This window comes from Maylandia zebra, linkage group LG16 (assembly GCF_041146795.1).
Source record: "Maylandia zebra isolate NMK-2024a linkage group LG16, Mzebra_GT3a, whole genome shotgun sequence".
Taxonomy (NCBI): Eukaryota; Metazoa; Chordata; class Actinopteri; order Cichliformes; family Cichlidae; genus Maylandia; species Maylandia zebra.
In genome coordinates, this window is record NC_135182.1 from 36,509,126 (window position 1) to 36,536,875 (window position 27,750).

Below are 27,750 nucleotides of genomic sequence, written 5' to 3' on the forward strand. Positions count from 1 at the left end.
GACTCCTCAGCCAGGCCTCATTTCAAAGCCCTGTAGCGCCACCCTGAGGCCCCAGTGCTACCTGTACACGGGCCGTTGAGGCCAGCAGGAGGCGCTCCAGTTGAACTTGTTTTCCCATCAGTCACTGCGTGGACGCACACTTCAGCTGCATTTATGAATCATTTGAACCCTCCTTTATTTATTTTGTGCATCTCGATGATGTTTTGTTCTGCTGGGCTGTTCTTTTGGTCCGGCTCTCAGACTAAAGGTCAGCTGTCACATCACATCACATGTTTTTTTACAGGCTACTGACAAAAAAACAAACACTTTTAACCACATCCTCGCTGAAAACACAGAAATGCAGAACTTCAGCAGCACAGGAAGTTTTTTTTAGTCGTTTATTTATCCAGGTAAAAAAATCTCATTTCCAACAGAGTCCTGGGCCCTGTTTCAGGAAGCCGCTTCAGTGCAAACTCTGAGTAAGTATACCCTGAGTTAACGAAAACTCTGGGTTTTCGGTTTCACAAAGCGAGTTTAGATTAATTCTGAGCGAGTTACTATGACAACACACTCCGTGAAGCTAACCTGCCCCCTAGCAGGTTTACTTCAACTAACCCTGATGTTCTCCACCTCTTTGTCAGAAACCTGACTGTAGGAAGTGTCAGAGATGGCGTGCCCCTTCCTTGAAGAGCCAGTAGATGTTGAAGCCCAAATTCTCCGCAGAGCTCTCCGCCGGGAGAGAGTGATTAGAGCGTGTTTGGACATTTTATCATTTCCTGATGATTTCCTGTGTGAACGTTACCGTTTCTCAGCACAATCTATAATTTATTTGAATAACATCCTCAGGCCTAATATTGCTCATGTGACACATCGCGGACATGCTCTCAGTTCTGTGCATATTATTTGTATTGCACTTCGGTTTTTTGCAAACGGGAGCTTTCTGTATAATATTGGTGACGCTGAGCACGTTTCCAAGGCTACCGTCTGTCGGGCAGTCAGGAATGTTACAGTTGCACTGAAACGTCTCCTGCACTCGTTTGTGGTGTTCCCCGGTCACAGACCCACAAGATTTATCAAAGAGGGATGCCACAAAATTGCAGGTATCAGGATGAACGAAACTTAATTCATGATGTGGTGATACTTGAACTACTACTTAAATTTTACATTTATGTTCACGGTTCCCAGGCGTGATTGGCTGTACAGATGGCACTCACATTCCATTTTTTTTTTTTTTTTTTTTTTTTCTTTTTTTTTTTTTTTTCTAAATGACATCAGAAACAGCAGTATGCGACATTACGTGATGGCAGAGCTTCAGTTCATCCTTTGTCATTTTTTTTTTTTTTTTTTTTTTTTAATAAATAGGACAGGGGGAATGAATGAGAGAGAGAGGGGGAGAGAAAGAAAGAAAACCAAAGGGGAGAAGAGACGGTGAGAAGGGGGGGGAAGAGAGAGAAAAAAAAAACAAAAAACTCCTGGGTCACCTGTATGGAGAAAAAAAAAACAAACAAACAAACAAACAAAAACAAACAGAGGAGACAGCAAACAACAAAGAGCAACATAATAATAGAGAAAACAAAGCACCATCACAATAAACTAGCTAGTCATAGATATCAGTATTTACTAAGTAATAAACGATATTGTGCAGCACGCAAGATAGACAGCGCACAGTGTGCTTTGAGGCAGCAGCCAAGAAAGCTTTAGTCCGCGTCTGTGAATACCCATGTGTGCATACCTGTGTGGATCAGCATGCTTGCATTCCAAAGGTTTCTCCATGTAATGATCTGCTAGGGAGTGTGGGGGGGGGCCACAGCCCCGTCCTCCAGGGTGTGAAGCGGGTATGGAGGAGATCAAAACTCCAGACATCCAGAGGCCCCCAGAACACAAGAGACCATGGAAGACCAACAGAGGGGCAGCCGCGCCACTGTCCCAGTAAGAGCTGAGGAGAGTCCCAGATGAGGGCTCGCCCAGCAGCCGCGGAGCAGAAGTCAGGGGGAGTTGCAGTGACGCGCCCGTGAGCTCCGCCGGCCCCCAGCTGCGCCTGAGTGACCGAGCCCTAGGCCGAGAGGCCGGGGGCACCCCACCTCCAAAGGGGCCCGAGCGAGCCCCAGGCCCCAGGCCCCGACAAGCGGCCGCCAAGGAGTGAGCCGGTGTGTACCCGGACGCCCACCCCCAGACACAAAGAACCACCAACACACCGACACCTGAGGGAGTCCGCCACCGGCAGGGGAGGTGGTGGTGGGTGGAGATAGGCCTCCATTCCAATCATTGCTCCTTCAGTAAATGAAGGAGACTATGTGAACAGGAAGTCTTTCCACAGCATTAATGTACAGGTACATGGTTCCCTGTAGCATTTCAAACTAACAAATTATCTCATTATAGTAATGGATGCTAATTTGTGTTCTCTGCACTGTGAAGATCATATGTGATGCTGCCAACATTATCACAAATGTGGAAGCCAACTGCTCAGCCTCTGTGAGTGGTGGTGGTGGAGGACCCCCACCTGTTTTTCGGGCCTCCGCTTTTTTTCTGTTGGCTATAACGGGCCACATTTGAGCATACAGAGTAAGCAAATATGTACTTGTAATGTGCTCAGATAATTTCAATAAGTGCTTACAGAGGGGAAATTAATGTAGCCTCTAACTGCAATTGATTTACATCGGACAAACAGACCAAGCACTATGGCTCATAATACAATTACACCTTACCTGTTTGGACTATATTTTTATATTTCATTTTTACTTGCTGCCAGGAACGTTTGGGGCCTGTTGGGTTGCACCTGCGCTCACATCACATCACAAAATAAAATGTATAAAATAAAAAATAAAATATAATAAAATAACGTGTTAAATGGGTGGAAATCCCTCGATCAATGTTTAAATTAACACTCACGCATTGACTCTGTCGGCTATGTTTTGCCATGCATGCTCACTTTCTTTTGCAGCTGAGCCTGTGTTACTTTTTTTCCGCGCAATTTGCATGTTATCGGCATATGCTGCCATCAGAATTTCGGCCTCAAGCGCTGTAAAATACATTGACCGCGCCTTCTTTCCCTCCGTCTCCATGGTGACTCACTTAATCTGTGCTCCACTTATCAGGGCTTTATGTATCCTCGTGCGCGCGCTTAACTTGGGGTTAAAGCAACTCCGCGTTGACTGAACTACTTGTTATCAGCCTTTCTGAAACAGAATATTCCGAGTTGGACAGTTCGGGGTTACTCAACCCTGCGTATCGTTTTTCACTCTGAGTTTTCTAAACCGGCTTTCTGAAATAGGGCCCTGGTGTTATGAAGGAAGAAAGGCTCAGAGTTTTAAGTCGTTGCCATCACGGGCTCATCTGATTAGAATGAGAATAAGCAGTCATCAATCCTTTATAGGGTTCTCCTTTTATTCTCAGAATCAGTAAGCAAAGACACACATGGAGTGCTAACGCTGAAAGGAAATAAAGTGTGATTTAAGTCACTCAATAACTCAAAATAACACATGAACTCAGGAGACTCCAACAGAATCAGAATCAGAATACTTTATTGATCCCTGGGGGAAATTATTTTTTGTTACAGTGCTCCATTTTAAACCAACATTAAGACAAAACAGACAATACGCTAACTAAGAATAGTACAATATATACATATATATATATACATACATACATACATAAGTCACTCATAGATAAATAGCTGGAAAAGAAACATGTGTAGTTGTAGCAGCAAACAGTGTGTTAAGTGGATGCGTTGTACAGGGAGATGGCCACAGGCAGGAATGATTTCCTGTGTCGTTCAGTGGTGCTTTTCGGTAATCTCAGTCTCTCACTGAACGTGCTCCTGTGACTGACCAACATGTCATGGAGTGGGTGGGAGGTGTTATCCAACATTGTCTTTATCTTGGACAGCATCCGCCTCTCCGACACCACCTTGAGGGAGTCCACCTCCATCCCCACAACATTGCTGGCCTTACGGATCAGTTTATTAAGTCTGTTGGCATCTGCGACCCTCAGCCTGCTCCCCCAGCATGCAACAGCATAGAGGATCGCACTGGCCACCACAGACTCATAGAAAATCCTCAGCATTTTCTGGCAGATGTTGAAGGACCTCAGTCGCCTCAAAAAATAGAGACGACTCTGGCCCTTCCTGTAAAGTGCTGTGGTGTTTTTAGCCCAGTCCAGTTTATTGTCAATGTGTACTCCAAGGTATTTATAGTCCTCCACAATGTCAACACTGACCCCCTGGATTGAAACAGGGGTCAAGTGTTTCCTGGTCTTCCTGAAGTCCACGATCAGTTCCTTGGTCTTTGCCACGTTGAGCTGCAGATGATTCTGCTCACACCACGTGACAAAGGAGTCGACCACAGCCCGGTACTCTGTCTCATCATCCCTGCTGATGCATCCAACCACCGCAGAGTCATCAGAAAACTTCTGAAGATGGCAGGTCTCTGTGCAGTGGCTGAAGTCTGTGGTGTAGAGGGTGAAGAGGAAGGGGGAGAGGACAGTCCCCTGTGGTGCCCCTCAGAAACTCACCTCAGCTGCTGCCCCATGTGTGAGCGAAGAGTGAGCTGTAGGTGAGTGCAATCAAGGGCAAACACCACACCCAATCAAAGGTGAGGAAAAGAAACAAGGTGCATGTGATGAAGTGAGTGTGCTGAAAGGTGAGTCTTTACAACACCTGGCATCACGTCAAATACACACGTACCACATAAACACATAACATTTAAAACAAATACAATATTTCATACAAACATCTGAAAAATATACAATAACAGATCCTTAAGAGCGACATTAAAAACAATCACACTGAGTAAAAGAGTTGTTCTCTCGTTCCTTTAAGATGGAGGCAGAGCCTTCAGTTTTCAGGCCCCTCTTCTGTGGAACCAGCTTCCAGTTTGGATCCAGGAGACAGACACTATCTCTACTTTCAAGATTAGGCTTCAAACTTTCCTCTTTGCTAAAGCATATAGTTAGGGCTGGACCAGGTGACCCTGAATCCTCCCTTAGTTATGCTGCAATAGACGTAGGCTGCCGGGGGATTCCCATGATGCACTGGGTGTTTCTTCTTCACTCTCTTAAACAAAGTCTATTTTAGTTTCATGATCTGTAATGAAATGATCTAAATCATTTATAAAACAAACTGACCTCTACACCTGATCTTAAAACCTATTTTGTCACATCTAAGTTGTAATTGGAACATGAGATGAAAATGCAAAGTTTTCTTTTCTTCACTGTTACTTGTGTTGTTGCAGGATGGGGTTAAAATCATATTTTCCTGGGTATGAGCTCCTGATCCCTCAGCTCCCAGTATGAAGTGGTTTAGTGGTGTTCTTCTCACAGGCATCTGTGTCACCTTCCCTGGAGCTGCTGGTTTAATCTTTTAAACTTGTAGGTCCTGAAACAATCTTTGCTTTCCAGTAAAATTGCTTTTGTGTCTCGTTTGTCCTGAAAAGTTTATCTGGCTGTGTTTCCTACTGACGTTGGAACTGTGACAGTTTCAGTATGGCTGTTGAGGACAGCGTGCATACTAGGGCTGCCACGACTAGTCACGATTAGTCGACTAGTCACGATTAGTCGACTAGTCGACTAGTCACGATTAGTCGACTATCAAAATGGTCGACGACTGATTTAATAGTCGACGCGTCGTTTGAAGCTTTGTAAGATCACAAAAGATCTAATCTTTTGTGAGCTAGTAGTAGGATAAAGGAATAAGTAGCAGGATTTAAGAGTGTAATAACGGACTGAAACAGAAGATGGCAGCACTGCATGTACAAGGATGCCAGCTGCCGTTAAACCCCGTAGAAGAAGAAGAAGAAGTAGCTGTGTCCGGTATCATAGCTTTTTTTTATCGGAGCATTTTTTCTTTTTTTGCCGATGCCCGTGATGCCGCCCCGGGCAAACCGCCCGTGTCGCCCGTATCTAAAACCGCTGCTGTTTCTGTGTTCTGTTGCTTCCTGTGTACTCCACTCTGTCATACTGTAGATTTGATTCATCGTTTACAGGTGAAGCTGTCATTAAAATCATTGAATGAGATCAATGAATCAGTGATCAGGATCCAGTGGATGGATACGATTCAGCCTGTGGTTGTGATGTAAATAAAAGTGACGTGAATAAATCTGTGATCTCTGATCAGTTTGTTTAAGGATCACATTTTCATACAGAGGGATTTATTTTGGCTTCACAGACGCTGAAGCTTCAAACATGTCAGCAGGCTGGTGGTTATTATGGGATGGCATCCTCTCCTGCTGGGTGAGCAGAGTCTGTTCATTTTCATTACAGTCCAGGGTCATGGTGTGGGCGGAGCCTATCACAAGTCTCATAGGGTGAGAGATGGGTACACCTGTACAGGTTTCGATCCATCACAGAGCTCTGTGTGCCTGAGTCAGACATTTGAACTTTATACAGCTTTAGGTTGTGTTTTAGTTTCAGCTGCTGAAAAAGAATCTTAGCTTATCTTGTGTTATGTTGAAGGAAAACTGAATCTCTCTCCGTAGACTCTAACACCTCAGAGTGATCTATCAGTGAGTCTGCAGATATGAACAAAAGCAGACTCAGAGCCTACCATATCGCCTCTTATCATCGCTTTAATGACGTTTCCATCTGCTATCTCACCTGCTGACACGTCTGAACCTTCACCGACACCCACAGCTGGACTCTGAACATCTGGCTGCCTAAAAAGAAGAAAACCATCCACACAAAGATTAGGAGCTGGAAAGTGATCGGGGTGAGTTTACTGCTCTGTGTGTAGCTGTTCAGTGTTGAATGTTCACGGATGAACCTCCTCAGGAGGAGAGTGAAGGAGTCGTCCTGCATCAGTATCTGTTCAGATAGGTCCATATATATATGGACACTGACAAGTTTTGTTGTGACCTGTTTACTGAGTCATATTCCAGTTATAGTTATATAATAGACGTGGATATGATGGTTAGACTCTCAGCTTTCGATCGAGGGTAACCACGTTCAGACTGGGTGAAGGGTTTAGGAGTTTCAGCTCCTTAACGTGTGCAACCCTCTTCTTAAGTGGGCCAGGAGGACCCAGTGCTCTTACGTTGAAGTTCTTCCGCTTCCTGTCTCGCTGCTATCCGGTTGTTCAGTGATGACGCGACGAATCCTACTTCCGGGTCTAAAGTAGTCTGTGTTTAATATGGCTTTTGTGTTGTTAACATGTTTAATATTTTGTATTTCCTTCTATTTAATCTCAAAAAGCTCCTAAAACAGTCAGTGATCCCTGTTGACCTCCCTCGGCTTTTATTACCACTAATCATTTATTTAAGCTCAGTTTTTAAAACCTTAGGATGTAACTACAGCCCAGCCCATGCAGCAGTATATGAATGACTAACCTCATATTGTGGATGGATTATCTCAGTTGTTCTCCTGGCTGAAGTTTGGTCCTTTTACAGCATCCTGCCATGCGATTACATTTGTTCCTGACCACCGAGAACACTCACGTTAACTTTTATCGAGTGGAAAAAAAGTTAGCTTGTTTATATTATGCTAACATAGCTGTGTCGCTAGCGGTCACGTAGCACATCATTATATACCAGCTAGCCCAACTTCAGTAACCCTACAAACGTCACTGCTGTTTAGTTTTCTGTCTTCATTTATGTTGGAAGTGATAGCAGAGCTGTACGTTTTAATTTGTTTCCAAAACCCCGCAGTCAGGACATGCTATATTGTATTTAGATAGAAGCTAGCGAGCTAACTTCCTGCTAACTTCTAACTCCGTTAAATGTACAGCCGAAGTACAGCGGAGGGGTGTGGTTTGTGGCTGTGCTGTGGGAGGGATGGGTGGAGCAGGTGGCTGGGGGAGGAGTCCCACTGGCGAGAGGGGCAGCCCTGGCATGTGTTAGTAATTACTCCCTCTGCATATTTACACAGATAAGGAGGCAGATGAATTGTGGCAGCTCATTATGCTCTGATTCAGCAACAACGCCCGCCTTACCGGCTGCACATCAGCTCACCTCTCTGCTGGTCCACCGCCGTGGTGAAGGTGCACTTCCAGGCAGACGGCTCATGGTTTAGTTCTCTGGTGTTGAGCTTCACCTCTATGCAGTACTCCGCCCCTTTCTTTACGTTTTCAAGGATAAAACTTTTATTTTCTGTTTCCAGCGTCTGCAAGTCAAAGAAGGAGGAAACGTGTCATTAAAATCACATCTGGGATTTGTCCACGACCCACTGGTGTGATCCTCAGCATCGTTTTCTCCTCTGACCTCTACGCGGCCATGAAGACACCTTTGGAGGCCTGACCAGGTGTACAACACCTGCTCTGACAGGTGACTCTCAAAGTCAAAGTCTCCTCATGTCAATCAACCCGACACCTGCTTTTAGGCAGAAGCCTGCTGTGATTGCAAGGGCGTAGATTTGGTTGTGGCATTGGTGGGGACGGATGATTCAACCACCGACCCCTGCCCTGTTTCTTTTTCCCCCCTTTTTGTCTTTGCTTCTTGATAAAAGGAGAAATATACTTGCCTACATAAGCTATCTCTTTACATCAGCACTAAGGGAACACTGAATGACCTGCTGGGTTTTGTCCATAAAACTACTCACGAAAGATGACCACAGAGTAAAAGATCTCTCAGCAAAATTCTGCAACATTTTAGGCACTATTGCCCCGATCAAATCAGTGAGCTGGGATCTTTTCTTCTAAACATGAACTACTGTTACCAGTTGGTGTTGGCACAAAACCTTCGTCCTTCTGTTAGAAAGCGGAAGATAAAGAGGAACTTCATCTTTCAGCACAGCAATGACCCAAAGCACACATCCAGAACAACAACAGAATGGATTCACCGGAATAAGGCTGAGGCTTTGGAAGAGACCGGACAGAGTCCAGACCTGAATTCCAACATCTGTCGGCTGATCTGAAGAGGGCTGTGCACAGGAGATGTCCTCGCAATCTGTCCGATTTGGACGTTTTTTTTGCAAAGAAGAGTGAGCAAATATTTCCACATCAAGATGTGCCATGCTTTTTTTTTTTTTTTTTTTTTTTTTTTTTTCTAAATGACATCAGAAACAGCAGTATGCGACATTACGTGATGGCAGAGCTTCAGTTCATCCTTTGTCATTTTTTTTTTTTTTTTTTTAATAAATAGGACAGGGGGAATGAATGAGAGAGAGAGGGGGAGAGAAAGAAAGAAAACCAAAGGGGAGAAGAGACGGTGAGAAGGGGGGGGAAGAGAGAGAAAAAAAAAAAAAAAAAAAAACTCCTGGGTCACCTGTATGGAGAAAAAAAACAAACAAACAAACAAACAAAAACAAACAGAGGAGACAGCAAACAACAAAGAGCAACATAATAATAGAGAAAACAAAGCACCATACCATCACAATAAACTAGCTAGTCATAGATATCAGTATTTACTAAGTAATAAACGATATTGTGCAGCACGCAAGATAGACAGCGCACAGTGTGCTTTGAGGCAGCAGCCAAGAAAGCTTTAGTCCGCGTCTGTGAATACCCATGTGTGCATACCTGTGTGGATCAGCATGCTTGCATTCCAAAGGTTTCTCCATGTAATGATCTGCTAGGGAGTGTGGGGGGGCCACAGCCCCGTCCTCCAGGGTGTGAAGCGGGTATGGAGGAGATCAAAACTCCAGACATCCAGAGGCCCCCAGAACACAAGAGACCATGGAAGACCAACAGAGGGGCAGCCGCGCCACTGTCCCAGTAAGAGCTGAGGAGAGTCCCAGATGAGGGCTCGCCCAGCAGCCGCGGAGCAGAAGTCAGGGGGAGTTGCAGTGACGCGCCCGTGAGCTCCGCCGGCCCCCAGCTGCGCCTGAGTGACCGAGCCCTAGGCCGAGAGGCCGGGGGCACCCCACCTCCAAAGGGGCCCGAGCGAGCCCCAGGCCCCAGGCCCCGACAAGCGGCCGCCAAGGAGTGAGCCGGTGTGTACCCGGACGCCCACCCCCAGACACAAAGAACCACCAACACACCGACACCTGAGGGAGTCCGCCACCGGCAGGGGAAGTGGTGGTGGGTGGAGATAGGCCTCCAAACCTTGGAGGGCCTGAGGTGTCCCCAGAGAGGTGGCGTCTGATACCCAACCTGACATATAGACACAGACATACAGGCACACACAGACACAAACATCCATTCCCACCCTCATGCTCTCATATGCACTCACTCCACACTCAACCAACGTGGAGACAGACATAAAGAGACGCTGTACACAAGATGTGCCATGCTGATAGGTTCCTACCCAAAAAGACTGATTAGAGTGATAAAAGGCAAAGGTGCTGCAACAAGGTATTAGTTTAAGGGTGTGCATATTTGTGCAACCAGGTTATTTTAAGCCAAATCTGCACCTTTGTGTGATTGGCTGCATTTCCATTTTTATATCGTATATGTACTATATGTGTTTTACAGCCGCGCCTGGACACCAGTCAGCGACCGCTGGCTCAGAGACAGGATGGTCTGTAGGCCTGTGTGACTGAAGCCTCAAACAGGTTTAAAGGAACTCTAGAATGAAGATACCAGCTGAGGTCTAAATCTGCACGCTGATGTTGGGATGAAATGGATGTCTTACCTGGATTTCTCCATCGGTTCCGATCCGAAATGAGACTCTGAAGCCGTTATAATGCTGGATACTGGGAAAGTTTGGCAGGTCATCGGGCCAAGGCAGTGAAATGTTGATCTGGATGTAGTTTTCATATCCGACCAGTGAGACCTCTGGAGGACCTAATTTAGCTTGTAAACAGAAGAAAACACGCGGTCACCTTTTGGTAAAGATTCAACCAGTCCAGAGATTTTAGTTCAATCAAAGCCTGATCTGGATTATGGGACACACTTAAATCCAAATGCACCAGTGTGAAACCCAGAAGACGCTCATGCTGACGTACTTTCTTTGTAAGGGACAAACACAATTATTTTGGACCTCGGAGACCAGGTTTGGTTGAAGAACGCTTTGACATGCAGGTAATAATGAAAGTTCCACTCTGGTAGCATCAGCGGCATCGATGTTCCAGATGTTTGGTTGCATTGGGGCTGCGTTGGTATGTTGCATTGCTGTTTCCACTTCTTTCTATTATCACTGAACAACGACAAACAGAACATTTTAGATCAGAAGGACAAAAACAGTAAAAGAAACATTTGCTTTGTGTTACGACTGTTTGCTCAAACAGCGACGATGAGCTGTTCATGTCTCGAATCCAGCTGGTCCTAGATTCAAACGAAAGCTGATTTCTGATTGGACGTTTACTGTCAGGTTACCATTCATGAATAAGAGAGGAGTTTAGATGTTAATTAAAAAGCTCGGAAGTCTGCTGCTTTGCTCAGACGCAGCTTTTCAAACCTAAGCCGTGCTGTCGAGGCTGTGACCTTTAACCTTGCTGAGGCCTGTAGACGTGTTTCCAGATAAAAGATGATGCATTCAGGGTGCTTAAGACGGGAATATGACACAACGCCAATATTTCAGAGCTAAAACAGGACAAGTGAACGCACCACGTATCACAGGTTTTATCCCCTCTGATAGCTCGTTCAGATCCTGATGGAAACCCATCTGAGGCCTGAAGCTGGCTCACCTGAGGCCAGCACACCGGCTCTGAAGACTCAGTGAAACCTGAAAATCATTTCTAAGACATGCAGGAAGGCAGCCGGATGCTGCTGCGTTTTAGCTGTAAGACAATTAGGGCTGCCACAAACAATTATTTTGATAGTCGACTAGTCACCGATTATTTTTGCGATTAGTCGACTAATCAGATCGTCATCCATTGGAGTAAAACGAACAGCTTATTGCACCAGCAGCATCTGCTCTTATATAACGATCATTAGCTTACAGCTTTAAGTGTTTCAGGTGCTAACTAAAAATAAAGACAAGATGATAGTTTATCAAATTTTAATGACATTTGCAGATTGTTTCGGTGAAGTTTAATAAACTCCTTGCTATCTAAAATATAACAGGACACCGGAGTAAATTCTCGAGCATCTCACACTTCTGATAATCAGCTGTCTGCTTGACGTTTATTCAGCTGTGTAAAAACTATAACTTTAATCTCAGCCAAACCGATTTACTCAGGAACAAATAAAATACTGAAAAAAGCCAAATAATAACATGTTTAAGTTATCTAAGTGACTCATATATCATGTTTAACCTGAGTAGCGAAAGACGGCGGTGGGTTTGAAAACGATTTGCCGGGAGTCCGGTGTTCTCACGGCTCTAGTGACCTAGCCCCCGCCTAGCTATCGAGCTAGTGGGTAACAGACGTCTCCGAAAACGTCGGAGCGCTTTTGAAAATATGCGGTGTCTTGATAAACTGAGCAGATATTTGAGGTTTACACAGCAACATTCTCGCCTGAAAATATGTTAAACGTTTATTTTGTGACCCAGAAAGAATAATAAGAGTAACATTAAAACTAACTAGCTGCCGCCATTGTTGGAAACTGAGCTGGGCCGCGCTATGAATTCTGGGACACAGCTTCTTCTTCTTCGGGGTTTAACAGCAGCTGGCATCCTTGTACATGCAGTGCTGCCATCTTCTGTTTCAGTCCGTTATTACACTCTTAAATCCTGCTACTTATTCCTGCGTCTTTTGGGATCTTACAAAGCTTCAAACGACGCGTCGACTATTAAATCAGTCGTCGACGATTTTGATAGTCGACGTAATCGTGACTAGTCGACTAATCGTGGCAGCCCTAGTGTCCATGTTAGCAGGCTGTGGAGTGCTGTCGCTGTAACTTGGTTAGGACCGTTTACACTGGGTAAACTCGTGAGTGTGTCTCAGGCTGTGTCTGCTGCATCAACACCTCCTGCATGCAGACGAGTCCAGCGGGTTGTTCACTGCTTTGTGTTTGTGTCTTTTGGAGGACTTTTTGAATTGTACCACACTTACCTGATATTGGGACGAACAGGTAACCCGGGTCACATCCAGAACGAGTTTAATTCAGAGCAGAAGAGTGAAGGTGGAGGTGACGGAGCAGCTGCTGTGCTGCAGGTGGAGTGAGATGAACTCTGTGTTATCTCTGAAATAATGAAATAATGATCTCACCTGCAGGTCTGGAGCCCGTGAGAAGTCCTGCAGCAGGCTGTGGGTGGAGGTGGAGGAGTCTGTTTCCTGCAGATAAAGTGTAGGGAAGCATGAGCAGGTGAATCCAGCTGGGTGGAGGTCTGTGTGGGTGGAGCAGCCACAGATTAGCAGCTGTCACAGGCTAAGGTGTTCCTTGCAGAGCCAGAGGGTCAGAGTGGGAGGATCAATCCTCCACAGCTGAGGAGCTCCATCGGCCTGCTGCGGGAGGTTTCCACGGAGACAAGCGGGCCTCAGTTTAAATGTGATTGGATGTTACTGATCAGCTGAGTCATGGAGCTATTTATCGCCTTTGTAAAGTCTTTATTAGTCTTTATCAGCTGGACTCACACCAACCTCAGCACCGTGTGACAGCAATCAGCCAATCATCATGTTCCATCTTCATGTCACTGTGCACCTAAAGCACATCTGTGAGACCAACATCTGGACTCTCATTTCATCCCTCTGCTCCACTCATCTTCACACAGACTTTCTATTCTATTTTAGTCTACTTTAGGTCACGCATGCGTGTGTGAGGTGAACATGTGTGCAGAAACCAGCACACACACTGTGTCAGAGTGTGTTTGTGTATGTGTGTGTGTGTGTGTGTGTGTGTGTGTGTGTGTGTGTGTGTGTGTGTTAGTGTGTGTGTGTGTTTCTGTGTGTGTGTGTGTGTGTTTCTGTGTGTGTGTGTACACACAGTGTGTGTGTGTGTGTGTTTCTGTGTGTGTGTGTGTGTGTGTGTGTGTGTTAGTGTGTGTGTGTTTCTGTGTGTGTGTGTGTACACACAGTGTGTGTGTGTTTTGTAACAGCTCTGTGTAGATAAACCTTGCCGTCCTTACAGACTCTGCTGTGGTTTGATGGTTAGTACAGGAAACAGGAAGTGGTGCAGCTGCCGGACAGACGCTCTGATGCAGAAGGAGGCGGTGAAACGCCACGATGACAGGAAGGAACGATATCTTCATTCTGATGAAGAGTGTGACGTGGATGAACGCTGCTCTGACAGCTGTTGCTTGATCCTCTTCATCATCATGATCAGTGTTGGTGAAGGAACACTGACAGGTACACAAACAGGAAACAACTGGAACAGATTTGATGAAATGAAGCTCATTAGGGTGCCGAAGAGGAGGAGGAGGAGGAGCAGCTCGTTTCCATCCAGCCGCAGTCTGTGCGCTCGGCTGCTTCACTTAATTAGAGGAAGAGATTAACATCGTTCAGGAGCTCCACCTTCCAAATGTGAGGCAGGTTAATACACACACCCTCCCACTCAGTTACACAAACACGCACACACACAGAAACACACACCAAAGCAGAAGTGTTGACCTGTGATGATCACTACTCCTGATTGTTTCCTCCAATAATAAGACCAGTAACGTCAGTACTGAGACCAGCACCTCAGAGTCCAGAAACCCAGAGATCTCAGTCATCTAGGTCATCGTAGTCAAAGGAGCTTGCAAAGAAAAGCGTCTGGACTTCTTTAAGTTACTTGAAGACGTTTCACCTCTCATCCGAGAAGCTTCTTCAGTTCTAAGGTCAAATGGTGGAGAGTCCCAGATATAAACCTAGTGGGAGTTTCCCCCCACAGAGGGACAAAAGGACCCCCTGATGATCCTCTAATCGCCTGAGCCAAGGTGTGTAACTGGGTGTGGGTCCCAATCAGCCAGAGTTTCGGGTGAGCTCATTGTGAAACCTGGCCCCACCTTATCATGTGATTTCCTGAGGTCAGATGGCCCAGGATGTGAGTGGGCGTTAAGGCATCTGGGGAGGGATCTCAAAACTGGATTATAGATGGCAGAGAGTTGGTGTCGTAAACCCCGCCTCTGTTCAAAGATGGTCGCTCACAGTGGACATAGAAGCTTCTTTCACTCCTCTTTCAAACCATCTGTCCTCTCTGTCCAAAATGTGAACATTGGCATCCTCGAAAGAGTGACCTTTGACCTTTAGATGCAGATGGACTGCTGAGTCTGGTCCTGTGGAGGTGGCTCTTCTGTGTTGTGCCATGCGCTTGTGAAGTGGTTGTTTGGTCTCTCCGATGTAGAGGTCTGGGCATTCCTCGCTGCACTGTACAGCATACACCACATTGTTAAGTTTGTGTTTTGGGGTTTTGTCTTTCGGGTGAACCAGTTTCTGTCTGAGCGTGTTGCTGGGTCTGAAATACACCGGGATGTTGTGCTTGGAGAAAACTCTCCTGAGTTTCTCTGATACACCGGCTACATAGGGGATGACAATGTTGTTGCGTCTGTCCTTCTTATCCTCCCTCGCTGGTGTCTGGTCTTCTTTTCTGTGCCTCTTTGCTGACTTTATGAACGCCCATTTAGGATAGCCGCACGTTTTGAGTGTTTCCTTTACATATGCGTATTCCTTCTTTTTTCCTTCAGGCTTAGAGGGAACATGTTCTGCCCGGTGGTGTAGGGTCCTAATTACTCCAAGGTTGTGCTCCAGAGGGTGATGGGAGTCAAAGAGGAGGTACTGGTCCGTGTGTGTGGGCTTCCGGTAAACTTCGATGTTGAGGTTGCCGTTCTCTTCAATGTGCACGGCGCAATCCAGGAAAGGCAAACAGTCGTCCTTTGTGTCTTCCCTGGTGAACTTGATGTTTTTATCCACAGCGTTAATGTGCGCAGTGAAGGATTCCACTTCTTGTGTCTTGATTTTGACCCAGGTGTCGTCTACATATCTGTACCAGTGGCTGGGTACTCTTCCTTTGAAAGAGCCAAGAGCCTTTCTCTCCACTTCCTCCATGTAAAGGTTGGCTACAATAGGTGACACGGGGGAGCCCATGGCACAGCCATGTTTTTGTGTGTAGAAGCCTTCGTTATATTTGAAGTATGTTGTGGTGAGGCAGAGGTCTAACAGTGTGCAGGTCTGATCAGGTGTGAAGTTGGTCCTGTCTTCCAAGGAGCTGTCTTGTTGTAGTCGTTTTCTGACAGTCTCCACGGCCTCCATGGTGGGTATGCAAGTGAAGAGAGAGACTACATCAAAGGACACCATGGTTTCATCTGGATCCATCTGGACCTTGTCAGTGAAGAAATCCTTGTTAAAGGGCTGAATTTTGCTGTCACACCGAGACAAATCCCGCTAGTGGAGCTGATCACAGCCACAGAAACAGCAATTCGTAACAACAATATTGCAGAAGTGGAAGCAGAGCAACTACGGACAAAGGTTTCGGCCTGTCTCAGCAATGCAAAGCCCCCAGCATCCAACATCACCATGGAGGAGAGGAAGGCAGACAAGGGTAGGTGCACAGTTTTGCTAAACCAGAAAGACTATCATGAGAAAATTTAGTCACTATTCAGTGATGAAAATACTTCTGAGCCCCTGAAACGAGACCCAGGAAGTGGCTACAAGAAGAGGGTGACAGACTGTCTGAAGCAGTTAGAACAAGACAAGGCTATTGACCGGACCTCATACCACAGGCTGTACCCAGGGGAGTCTACACCAAGTCTGTATGGTTTACCAAAAATACATAAACAGGGTGCACCTTTAAGACCGATTGTCTGCATGATCAACTCCGTTACCTATAACATCTCCAAGTTTCTGGCTTTGATCCTCAACCCGCTGGTGGGCAGCTCTGAAAACCACATCTCGTACGACGTTACATCTCTCTTCACTTGCATCCCAGTCACGGAAGCGTTGGAGCTACCTCGTCTGGCCAGGACTCTGCAGTCTATTTACACCTACAGGTCAGTGGACACTCTTTCAATGATGAGGATGTAACATCCTGGACAGGGAGGAACGCTGGTTTCAGGGCGGAGTCAAGGAGGCCATTTGGTTGTTGATCAATGGTCAATTTGCATAATTAAGATTAAGGAACTGACCTCCCAGCCCATTGTTCCTTCAGTGGGCTGGTTTCAGTCATTATGCAAATGCACTGTTTATAAGATTGAAACCTGCAGTCAGCTGAGACTGAAGACATCACCTGGATGATGACGAAACGTTTCTCCCACAAAACGCTATGTCCAGATGAACAGAATCAACTTTTTGGAGATTAGTTGTTTTTGTTATTGCTTGTGTACAGTGTCCTTGAGTGTTTCAAAAGGCGCTTTCTTAAATAAAATGTACTATTATTATTATTTTTTTATTAAGGTCAGTAAGCACAACCAGAATTCATGCATAAGGCGCACCGGATTATAAGGTGCACTGTCAATTTTTTAGAAAATTAAAGGATTTTAAGTGTGCATTATGGTGCAGAAAATATGGTAGTTCTGTTTTCTTATTCTCCTCTTTTAGTCTCTGTGTCTTGTGCGCTTTGTTCTGTCTCTGTTGTGCATTTCCTGTTTTATTTTGATAGTCCCTGTCCTATGTGTGGTGTGTCTGGTTTTGCTTCCCCTCGTCTCGTTAGGTCTGATTTGTCCCAGCTGTGTTCCCACCTGTTCCCCATCGTCTTGTTGTCCTGCTTGTGTATTTAAGTCCTGTGCTTCTGTCTGTCAGTCGTTGTGTCGTACTCTCACTGTGCTGTTTTCTTCTCCGTGCTTATGGTAACACTCTACTTCTCTGTTCCTGGTTTTGTTTTCTAGTTTGAGCTTTGTCCTTTGAGTTTCTAGTTTGACTTTTCTTGTAGTTCATGTTTGAGTTTTTCCAGCAAATAAAGCTGCGCTGTGAGTTTAATTTTTCTGTCTGAGAGTCGTGCATTTGGGTCCTGCCTGCCACACAGCACGCACCATGACAGCTGAAGTCTCAGTAGAAGCTTTTGGAGAAAGATCATTTATGTGATGAAAGGTGAAGGCGTAGACGAGCCAGTCAGCTGATGCTGAAACACTTGAAGAAGAATGAATGTGTCAGCTGAGGATGACGTGTTGATGCTGAAGTTTTGCAGAGCAAAATGAGAGCTGAGACATCAGCTGATGAGACAAATTTATCACCATAAGTGGGCATGTTAGACACAAAGGCAGCTGCTGATTGATGCATTAAATGATGGAGTGATGGACTGCTGAGTGCCATAGCTGGTCTGGAGGCCTGTGCTCTCCTCTCCTTGTTTGGCCCAGTGGAGGTCTGCTGGGAGTTGTAGTTTGTATGGAGAAGAAGCTCCCATGTGGACAGATGGTTTCTGTGGTTTGGGTCTGTTAGCGCTCTGAGGGAGATAACGGTGTCGTACAGGGTGTCATTTCTGCGAGATAAGCAACGCGTGAGTGAGGCCGGATGTGCTGCTGTCGTGTTCGGTGAGGAGGACGAGGAGGAGGTGCTCCACGTTCATTTATCTTTTCCTGCAGGAGGAGGCAGACGGTTGTGAGGAGCAGTTTTCAGTAGTTTCATGTTTCCTCTGGACTCCTAATTTGGACGTGAAGGTTGAAGCGTGATTCTGGAGAAAGCTAAAAACAACCTTTTATCGTGACGTCCAAGCTGGACGTGTTGGCCCTGTCCTTTAACAGCAGCTTTACATCGGGGGGCGGCTCGTAAATCCAAAATGTACAAAATAAAAGCCTATTAGTGGAGTGAAACATTTTGATCTATCAGATTGCAATACAAACAATGTCAACACCCAAACACATCTGTTGGAGCTTATCTGCTTCCACTGCACTTAATACGCTTCTAATTCCGCTGCCGCGCCGCCCCGCGGTCCACTTCCACTGCGAGCACTATTTATACCTCCACATGCCACAGAGTGCTCCCACTCAGAGCGGATTTCATGCTTTAAGCTGCTCTACGTGAGCTCACCTCTGCATCCACAGACCTGTTCTCTGATACATTTCATCTATTTGTCCGAGTGGATAAAGAATCGTGTTTATCTGCGTCCACACATCCGCACGCCTGTGGCGCCCGCTCCACCCCCTCACCACACAAATATTCATCTCTTTAATTAATTAGTGAGCCTGCCAAGAAGCTGTGTGTCCAAACAGGAGGAGGAGGAGGGGATGTTTCATCATCATCATCATCATCATCATGTTGGCCCATGGGGCTGAAACTGAACTGATACCTGAACACAGTCTGTTGGCCGCAGCTTAAACACTCAGAGGATTTTCATTTCAGGCTGTAAGAGGCTTTCATTTTTATACTAATGCCCGACTTAAAAGGTAAAAAAAACAATCTGCTGCCTCCGTTCACCTGATGATGTCATCAAGAGACAAAACAAACGGGGCATGATGGGAAAATCTGATTATGTGAGGGAGAAAGATGCTGCTGACCTCGGTCAGCATTTAACACTGAAATTAACATGCGGAGACAAGATGCTAGTGTCTACATACGTTTGTTCATATGATCAGAAATATGTGAGGATGTAGACTTCTTCATTTCTTTCAGGTATTATAATGTGTTGTTGTCATGGTGAGGGCAAGTCTGTTGCTTAGCCTGTCTATTTCTTATTGTTGAGTATTTTCCCAGGTTTTGAAACCCTCCCTAGGACACAGCTCCCGCTACATTTCAGTACAGATGGCCTCTCTCTTAAAGCACTGATTGACTCCGCGGTGAAGCAGAACTTACTCGATGAGCAATAAGTAAGGCAGCTGAGAATAATCACTCCCATGTCTGTAACAGCTCCCAATGGGAGCCATTCCCCAACTCTCTGTGAACTGTGGTACTCTCGACCATCGATCAATAATCGTGACAATTTGTATATTAACGATCATAAACTGAGCTCCCAACCCATGGTTCATTCAGTGGTGCTAGTTTCAGTTATTGTACAAATGTGCCGTTTATAAGTTTGGAAACCTGCGGTCAGCTGAGACTGAAGAAACGTTTCTTAGTCCAGATGAACAGGATCAACTTTTGGGGGAATGACTGTTAATGTCTAAACGGAGAAAATATGCGGACACTGTGTGAGCAAATCCTATATTATTAACATGCAAGTAATAGCCAGCTGTCCACAAACCTTTGACAAAGAAGCATATTTCTATTCACGTGCCTCAGAGCCCCTCCCCCACATCGCCTGTACTTATATGTGACATCATAATACTTCTCTCGTCTTCTACTCTTTCTTATCTTCACTTCTGCTCTTCATAAAGAGTCCTCTCTGTTTGTGTTTATTTTCAATATTTGTTTCACGCAGTTAAAAACAACAACAACATGCATTTCATGCTTCATGACTCCGCTGAGGTTTTCCAACCTTACTGCCATCCAGGAAAAAGGCAGTTCTTGTTGTTTTTACACTGAGCAGATACAAGGTTTCCACTCGGAGACAAACACATCCTGAAATTGAAATGTGTAAATAAACATGAAACGTGTCTGTGGGGGTTTCCACTCTGTTCCCCCAATGAAACACCTTCTTTTCTTCTGCTGTTTCCCCATCTTTCTGCGTCAGTTCAGCCACAAATGGTGAAATTAAAGCGAGGGCTTTCAGACAGACGCGCTGCATCAAAATCAGATTAGGAAATTGGGGCAACGTTCCCCCCGGAGAGTCTGACGTTCAGCTAGAAAAGACATCTGACACCACGAGAAACAAACACAGTGAGCGCGGAGCCTCATTTACTGTTTGTTGTTAGGATTCAGCAAAACACCTGGAAACACCTGGAAAAGATACCTGACACCACTGGAACCAAAGACAGCAGCCTGCACAGACTCCTCTGTTCCTTTGTGTTGTTAGAGTTCAATAAAAATACAATGCAGATGTTTCAGAGGGCCAACATCTGACTGACGTTATGCCAGTGCTCTCGCTGAGAGTGTGAACTCACCTGCAAACACCTGGAAGCAGCTGAATCAAACATAGGAACTGCACAGAGACTCCTTTACCGCTCTTTCATAGAACCTGGAAACAGCTGCTGAGCAGAAAAAGTCGTGCTCAAACACAGATCTGAGATCAGCCTCTCTGCCTCTTTCATCTCAGCTCCGTTAATTCCCTCTTCCCTTGCTCTCGGAGATGAATATGCATCCAGCTGAACATACCGAGACACATCAAATTTTAATCACCTCGCAGTATTTGCATTTGATTCCAGGAGAGCAGAAGAAGAAGAAGAGGAGGAGGAGGAGTGTAGATTTATTCCCAGCGAGCGGCGACTCACTCTTTGATGATCAGGACAATTAGGACAGATCAAAGTGGAGGTTCGACGAGGCCTGCAGCTCATTTACATAATGAAATTAACTCCAGATGAGAAGAATCACTAATAGGAACAACTGATGGTGCATTATTCATCGGCAGGAGGAAGAAGAGCTATTTATGCTGCTAATGTCGCCATTACAAACCTTGTTTTCAATTAACAGCGTGTTAATTAACGCCTGCCTTACATTCATCTGTTAGTTCAGGCTTCCCGTTTGTTGTCTCAATGCTGTTTGTTTCTGATGACATCACTTCCAGGCCTGGCGGAGGATGTCATGACCACGCGTGATGAAGAAAGTCCACAGTGACGATTCAATGAGCGAACTCGTCTTCACGTGTGAAACAGTCAAAATGTTTGAGAGCGCTGCTAGAACAAACTTTTCAATTCAACTGTATTTATATGGAAGTGTGGCACAGATGAAAAAAACATATTTACACCAATGATAAGGAAGAGAGAGTATTTATTCTCTTTATTTTAACTGTCCACATCAACAAAGTGTCATATTTCCTATGACCATTGAATGCGCCTCTCAGTTCACCCCACGTGAGGACACCTAGTTCAGCGCAGGCCGCATTGACCCTGTCAGGCAGGAAGAGAGGTGAAGGCACTTGGTTCTCCTGGGTTTTCTCATCTCAGCAACAGGAGTGGAGGCATCTGCTGCTTAAACTGAGAAATCCAGGGACAAAAGAGAGGAAAAACTCAGAATTGAGAGGAAGGAAAGCCAGCATACTTACCTGCTGGAAGTCTGGTGTCGAGTGGCTGGATGAAGGAGAGAAGCAACGTTGGTAAGACGAGTGTTATTCTGAAGAAAAAACTTGTAGAGACTTACCGTCGTGATCACACTAATGCTAGCTCGGTCTCTCACAGGTTAACCTCTCACCTTTCATCTGGAGAGCTGCTGCAATGTCCGAGGGCCAGGACGAGATTCGTGATCGATGGCGAGCCAACCACTTTAAGGACAATTCACCCCAAAGAAGATACACACCCACACACTTATACGTTCCAATTACACTCAGAAGGACCTTTGAAGTTGCTGTTGTCAACATAACTTGAATTCTTAAAGGGCCCCAACGAGCACTTTATTTTGTTTAAGTGTGCACACTATTAGTGTTAGCCCTGCGACAGACTGGCGACCTGTCCAGGGTGTACCCTGCCTCTCGCCCTATGACAGCTGGGATAGGCTCCAGCGCCCCCCGCGACCCTGAAAAGGATAAGCGGAAGCGAATGGCAAGGCAAGGCAAGGCAAATTTATTTGTATAGCACAATTCAACAACAAGGTGATTCAAAGTGCTTTACAGAGACATTAGAAACAAAAACAAATAAAAAGCATGATTTAAAATTGATTAAAACAAACAAACAAACTAACTAAACACACACATTTCACACCTGTTCGCGCGATCTGAACCCTTATCGTAAGGGGAGCTACCAGTCCTTCTGTGGACGAGCTACTTTCTATTTTAAATTCCCTGAATTTAAAATCTCTAGACCCAGTCTAGACCCAGTTGGGGAGCTACCCAGAGCTCTAATCCCACACCTGTTCGCGCAATCTGAACCCTTATCGTAAGGGGAGCTACCAGTCCTTCTGTGGACGAGCTACTTTCTATTTTAAATTCCCTGAATTTAAAATACTCTCTAGACCCAGTCTAGACCCAGTTGGGGAGCTACCCAGAGCTCTAATCCCACACCTGTTCGCGCGATCTGAACCCTTATCGTAAGGGGAGCTACCAGTCCTTCTGTGGACGAGCTACTTTCTATTTTAAATTCCCTGAATTTAAAATACTCTCTAGACCCAGTCTAGACCCAGCTGGGGAGCTACCCAGAGCTCTAAACCCACTTAACAAACAAACAAACAAACAAACAAACAAACAAACAAACAAACAAACAAACAAACAAACAAAACAGTATATAAAATCAAAACAGATAAAATCAGAACAGTAGATAAAATCAGTAGTTAATGTAAGTTTTGAAATTTAAGCTTAACAAACAAACAAAACAGTATATAAAATCAAAACAGATAAAATCAGAAATAGATAAGATCAGTAGTTAGTGTAAGTTTTGAAATTTAAGCTTAAAAGTGTGGATTTGGTGCTTTATTCAAATGCAGCTGAGAATAGGTGAGTCTTCAACCTGGATTTAAATAAACTGAGTGTTTCAGCTGATCTGAGGCTTTCTGGGAGTTTGTTCCAGATATAAGGAGCATAAAAGCTGAATGCAGCTTCTCCGTGTCTGGTTCTGACTCTGGGAACTGATAAAAGACCGGATCCAGATGACCTGAGGGATCTGGAAGGTTCATACTGGGTCAGGAGGTCACTGATGTATTTTGGTCCTAAACCATTCAGAGCTTTATAGACCAGCATCAGGACTTTAAAGTCTATCCTCTGACGGACAGGCAGCCAGTATAAAGACCTCAGAGCTGGACTGATGTGGTCCACTTTTTTGGTCTTAGTGAGGACTCGAGCAGCAGAGTTCTGAATGAGCTGTAGTTGTCTGACTGATTTTTTAGGTAGACCTGTAAAGATGCTGTTACAGTAATCAAGCCTACTAAAAATGAATGCATGGACTAGTTTTTCCAGGTCCTGTTGAGACATCAGATCTTTAATCCTTGAAATATTCTTGAGGTGATAGTAAGCTGATTTTGTTATTGTCTTAATGTGTTTTTCAAAGTTTAGGTCTGCATCCATCACTACACCCAAATTTCTCGCCTGGTTTGTGGTTTTTAGATGTATAGATTGAAGTTCTCTGGTGACCTGTAATCGTTTTTCTTTGGCGCCAAAGACTATTACCTCAGTTTTGTTTTTGTTTAGCTGGAGAAAATTGTGGCACAACCAGTCATTAATTTCCTCAATGCATTTACCAAGAGCCTGTACAGGGCCTCGGTCTCCTGGTGACATTGTGATATATATTTGTGTGTCATCTGCATAGCTGTGGTAGTTTATTTTGTTGTTCTTTATAATCTGCGCCAGTGGGAGCATGTAGATGTTAAACAGAAGGGGTCCCAAGATGGAACCTTGGGGAACTCCACATGTGATACTTGTCTGCTCAGATGTGAAGTTACCTATTGATACAAAGTATTTCCTGTTTTCTAAGTATGTTTTGAACCAGTTTAGTACAGTTCCTGAAAGACCTGTCCAGTTCTCCAGTCGTTTGAGTAATATGTTGTGGTCAACTGTATCAAATGCTGCACTGAGATCCAGTAAAACTAGGACTGACATTTTTCCACTGTCTGTATTCAGACATATGTCATTAAACACTTTTGTCAGAACGGTTTCAGTGCTGTGGTTCTGTCTAAAACCTGACTGGAAGGCATCGTAGCAATTATTCTGTTTTAAGAAGTAATTGAGCTGTTGAGAAACTGCTTTTTCAATGATCTTACTTAAAAATGGGAGATTTGAGATCGGCCTGTAGTTTTTCATTTGTGTCTTGTCAAGATTGTCCTTTTTCAGTATAGGTTTGATTACAGCAGTTTTTAGTGATTCTGGAAACACACCTGACATTAAGGAAAAGTTGACGATCTGTAACAGGTCTGACTCTAAAGTCTTTGAGACCTTTTTGAAAAAACTTGTTGGCAGGACATCTAAACAGCAAGAGGAGGAGTTCAGTTGACCTAAGATGTCCTCCAGGTCTTTGCTGTTAATCGGGTGAAACTGTTTGATGGTGTTTAAACAGTTTTTCGGTGGACACAGTACATATCCTGGATCTGCTGTTGATGTACTAACTGCTTGTCTAATCTTTTGGATTTTGTCTGTGAAGAATTTGGCAAAGTCATTGCAGGCCATGGTTGAATGAAGTTCAGCTGCCACTGACACAGGAGGGTTTGTTAGCCTGTCAACTGTAGAAAATAAGACCCGAGCATTATGGCTGTTTTTAGTGATGATGTCAGAGAAGTAGGACCTCCTTGCACTCCTCAGTTGTAAATTATAATTGTGAAGTTTCTCTTTATAAATGTCATAATGAACCTGGAGGTTTGTTTTTCTCCATCTGCGCTCAGCTTTCCTACACTCTCTTTTTTCATTTTTCACCAGTGTGGAGTTTCTCCATGGAGACTTCTTCCTTCCAGAGATAACCTTCACCTTAATGGGGGCAATAGTGTCCATTACATTTAACATGTTAGCATTGAAGCTATTGACGAGCTCATTGACTGAACCTTTGGACAGGTCAGGTGTTAATGGGAAGACCTGGTTAAAGATCTCACTACTGTTTTCAGTTATACACCGTTTTGTGATCACTGCTGTTGATATATTTGTGTGGGCTGAGATTTTACTTTCAAAGAAAACACAGTAATGATCAGATAAGCCCACATCAGACACAGTAACCTTTGAAATGCTCAGGCCTTTGGAGATCAGTAGGTCAAGAGTGTGTCCTCTATTATGTGTGGCCTCTGTTACATGCTGAGTCAGCCAAAGTTGCCCAGAGTGTTACTCAGGTCTTTAGTCCCTTTGTCCTGAGGGTTGTCCACATGGATGTTAAAATCCCCAACAATAATTACACAGTCGAAATCAACACAGATCACAGACAGCAGTTCACTGAGGTCATTAAAAAAGTCTGTGCAGTATTTGGGAGGCCTGTAAACATTAAGAAACACAACTTTGGATGGGGCCTTCAGCTGTAAAGCCACATATTCAAAAGACTGAAAACTTCCAGGAGATAGCTGCTTACATTGAAATGATTCATTAAATAAGACAGCAACCCCTCCTCTCCTGCTCACCCTGGCCTCACTGATAAAACTGGGGTTTTATCAGTGAGGTCGTCTCGATGAGAACAGCTCCACTGTTACTTTGGTCCAACCAAGTTTCAGTTAAAAACATAAAATCAAGGCTGTGCTCAGTGATTAAATCATTAATTAAAAATGTTTTCCCAGCTAAAGATCTAACGTTTAATAAAGCCAACTTAAGTGTTTTAGAGGCATTACTTGTCCCCTCGTGTTTGGGAGCAGTCTGTGGCACACAAGGTATGTTTACTATGTTTAAAGATCTTTTAGAGTGCAGCTCTCTGTGTTTTGACCAGGCCACATGTCTCCTTCTGTCACCTAAAAGTACAGAAATTTTAAAACCTTCTAGTAAACAGGGTTCCAGCTTCTCCTGGGAAAAGTCACCACTGCCATAATCCTCGCAGCCCGGACCCTCCACACATCACACATCAGACTGCGGAGACAAAGCATGAAGGTGGTAAGGAGGAACTAAGGGGGGCGAGGCTGGGCAATGTGACTTCGATTGCTCTGTTGAGGGTGGGGCTCGGTGGCGAACCTTTGGCTGCTTTGGTGGGGGGTTTATGGGGGACAAAGAGGGATTGGGCCGGGGGGTAGATCTGAGCCCAGCATTGACCCGCTCCATCATCTCTTCAGTGAATTTCAGGTGTGGGGAGGAGGGAGAAAGGGAGGGAGAGGAGGGTGATGGGGGTGATGGCCTGTCAGGGGTTTGGGGGACTGGGGAAGATCCTGGTCCTGGTCGTTGGTGTTGTTGAGAGAGTTGGAGGCAAATAGGGACCCCTCTTCTTGCCTCTTCTTGCCTCAGATGTCTCTCCTTTCTGAGGCTCTTCCCGGGTGGGGGCAGATGGAGCTCCTCCTCAAGGTTTCTGCTGGGCTTTGTCTGTTCTTGGAGTACTGTTTGTTCCTCTTTATGAGATAACTCCTTGTTTATCTCAGCCTTGGCTCCAAGCACAGATGGATGACGTATGGAATAAAACAAGTTGGAGGTGAACAGTTTCACCCCTGACTTGTTAAAATTAAATCCATTTGCTTTAAACAGATGCCTGCGTTCCCAAAAGATATTAAAGTTGTTGATAAAATGCACTGAGTGGTCAGCACATGCTGATATAAGCCATTTATTCAGTGTAAACAGCCTGCTGAATCTCTCGTCTCCTCCTCTGACCGGCGGTACAGGCTCACTGATGAATACAGCTGCATTCAGAGAGTTTACAGTGTTTAATAATCCAATAAAGTCCCGTTTCAGAACCTCCGATTGTTGTTTGGACACATCGTTTGACCCTGTATGCAGGACAATGTTTGTCACAGTTGGATATTCATCTGCAATTTGAAGAATTCTCTCCTTCAGGATGTTGACCATATTGTTAGGAAAGCAGAGGACTTTAGTGTTCTTACCGCACATGCTTTGTACATCCTTTACGGCAGAGTCACCCACAATCAGCGTTTCAGGCCTAGCCTTTAGCTTTCCCCGTGGATTTTCAGGCCTTACTTCGCTACTTTTAGATGGATGGTTGTCCGATATAGATCCAGGGTCCTTTGATAGTGGAGCAAATCTGTTCTACAGTTTCACATTCAGTTGTTTTGAAGGTTTGTTGTTAACCTTCCTATTCACGGTTGTCCAGTCCTGTTTCCTCTCGTGTACAGGGGTAGAAGAGCTTCTCTGTCTCGTAGGAAGTGAAGGCCAGTCGGTTTCAGAGATTTCAGCTCGCTGTGCCCTGCCTGTGGTATGTCCTCCCCCTTCCAGGAGACATGATTTATGTCTTGGTTTTGCACCAAGACAGTCCAAGGGGGGATTATCGCTTGAGGATTTATAATAGTGCACAAAGTCTACTTTCTTGGTCATGTTATCTGTGCTCCTTAGCTGTGTGCTAGCTTGCTCATAGCCATTGTTTTGAGTCAAAGGCAAGGTTGTTTCATTTCCACACAGTCCATTTGCCTCCACGTTTACTTCTAAGCGATGAATTTTTGTCTCCAGTGCTGCAATCTTCTGCAGGAGGCTGTGGTAGTCATCTGTGGAGAGGGAAGGCATCTTGTTGCTAGTTAGCCTAGCGGTTAGCACCTTTCTAGGCTATCGAGGCTGCTCGGTGCCCAGACGCTGTAATCAGGCTTCAGCTGTGTCTAGGCCACAGACACACG

The 27,750-nt window shown here is 45.0% G+C and overlaps 1 protein-coding gene across 1 annotated transcript; it reads right to left on the reverse strand.

Annotated features, from left to right (window-relative positions):
- Positions 1-4,452: 4,452 nt before the first annotated feature.
- LOC112431432 (interferon alpha/beta receptor 2-like) lies at positions 4,453-13,058 on the reverse strand. Its single transcript, XM_076875417.1, has 6 exons — positions 12,934-13,058; positions 10,789-10,979; positions 10,476-10,636; positions 7,917-8,067; positions 6,568-6,626; positions 4,453-4,523 (listed from the first exon to the last, which is right to left on the reverse strand). The coding sequence occupies exons 2-6, from the start codon at positions 10,901-10,903 to the stop codon at positions 4,485-4,487; spliced, it is 525 nt and encodes a 174-aa protein (XP_076731532.1). The 5' UTR covers positions 10,904-10,979; positions 12,934-13,058; the 3' UTR covers positions 4,453-4,484.
- Positions 13,059-27,750: the final 14,692 nt, after the last annotated feature.

Coding starts and splice junctions, on each gene's coding strand:
- LOC112431432 (XM_076875417.1), bottom strand. CDS start 10,903: ATGCCGCTGATGCTACCAGAGTGGAACTTTCATTATTACCTGCATGTC. Junction 8,068..10,475: donor GAACCGATGGAGAAATCCAG/GTAAGACATCCA, acceptor TTTGACTTGCAG/ACGCTGGAAACAGAAAATAA. Junction 4,524..6,567: donor AGGTTCAGACGTGTCAGCAG/GTGAGATAGCAG, acceptor ACTCACCTACAG/CTCACTCTTCGCTCACACAT.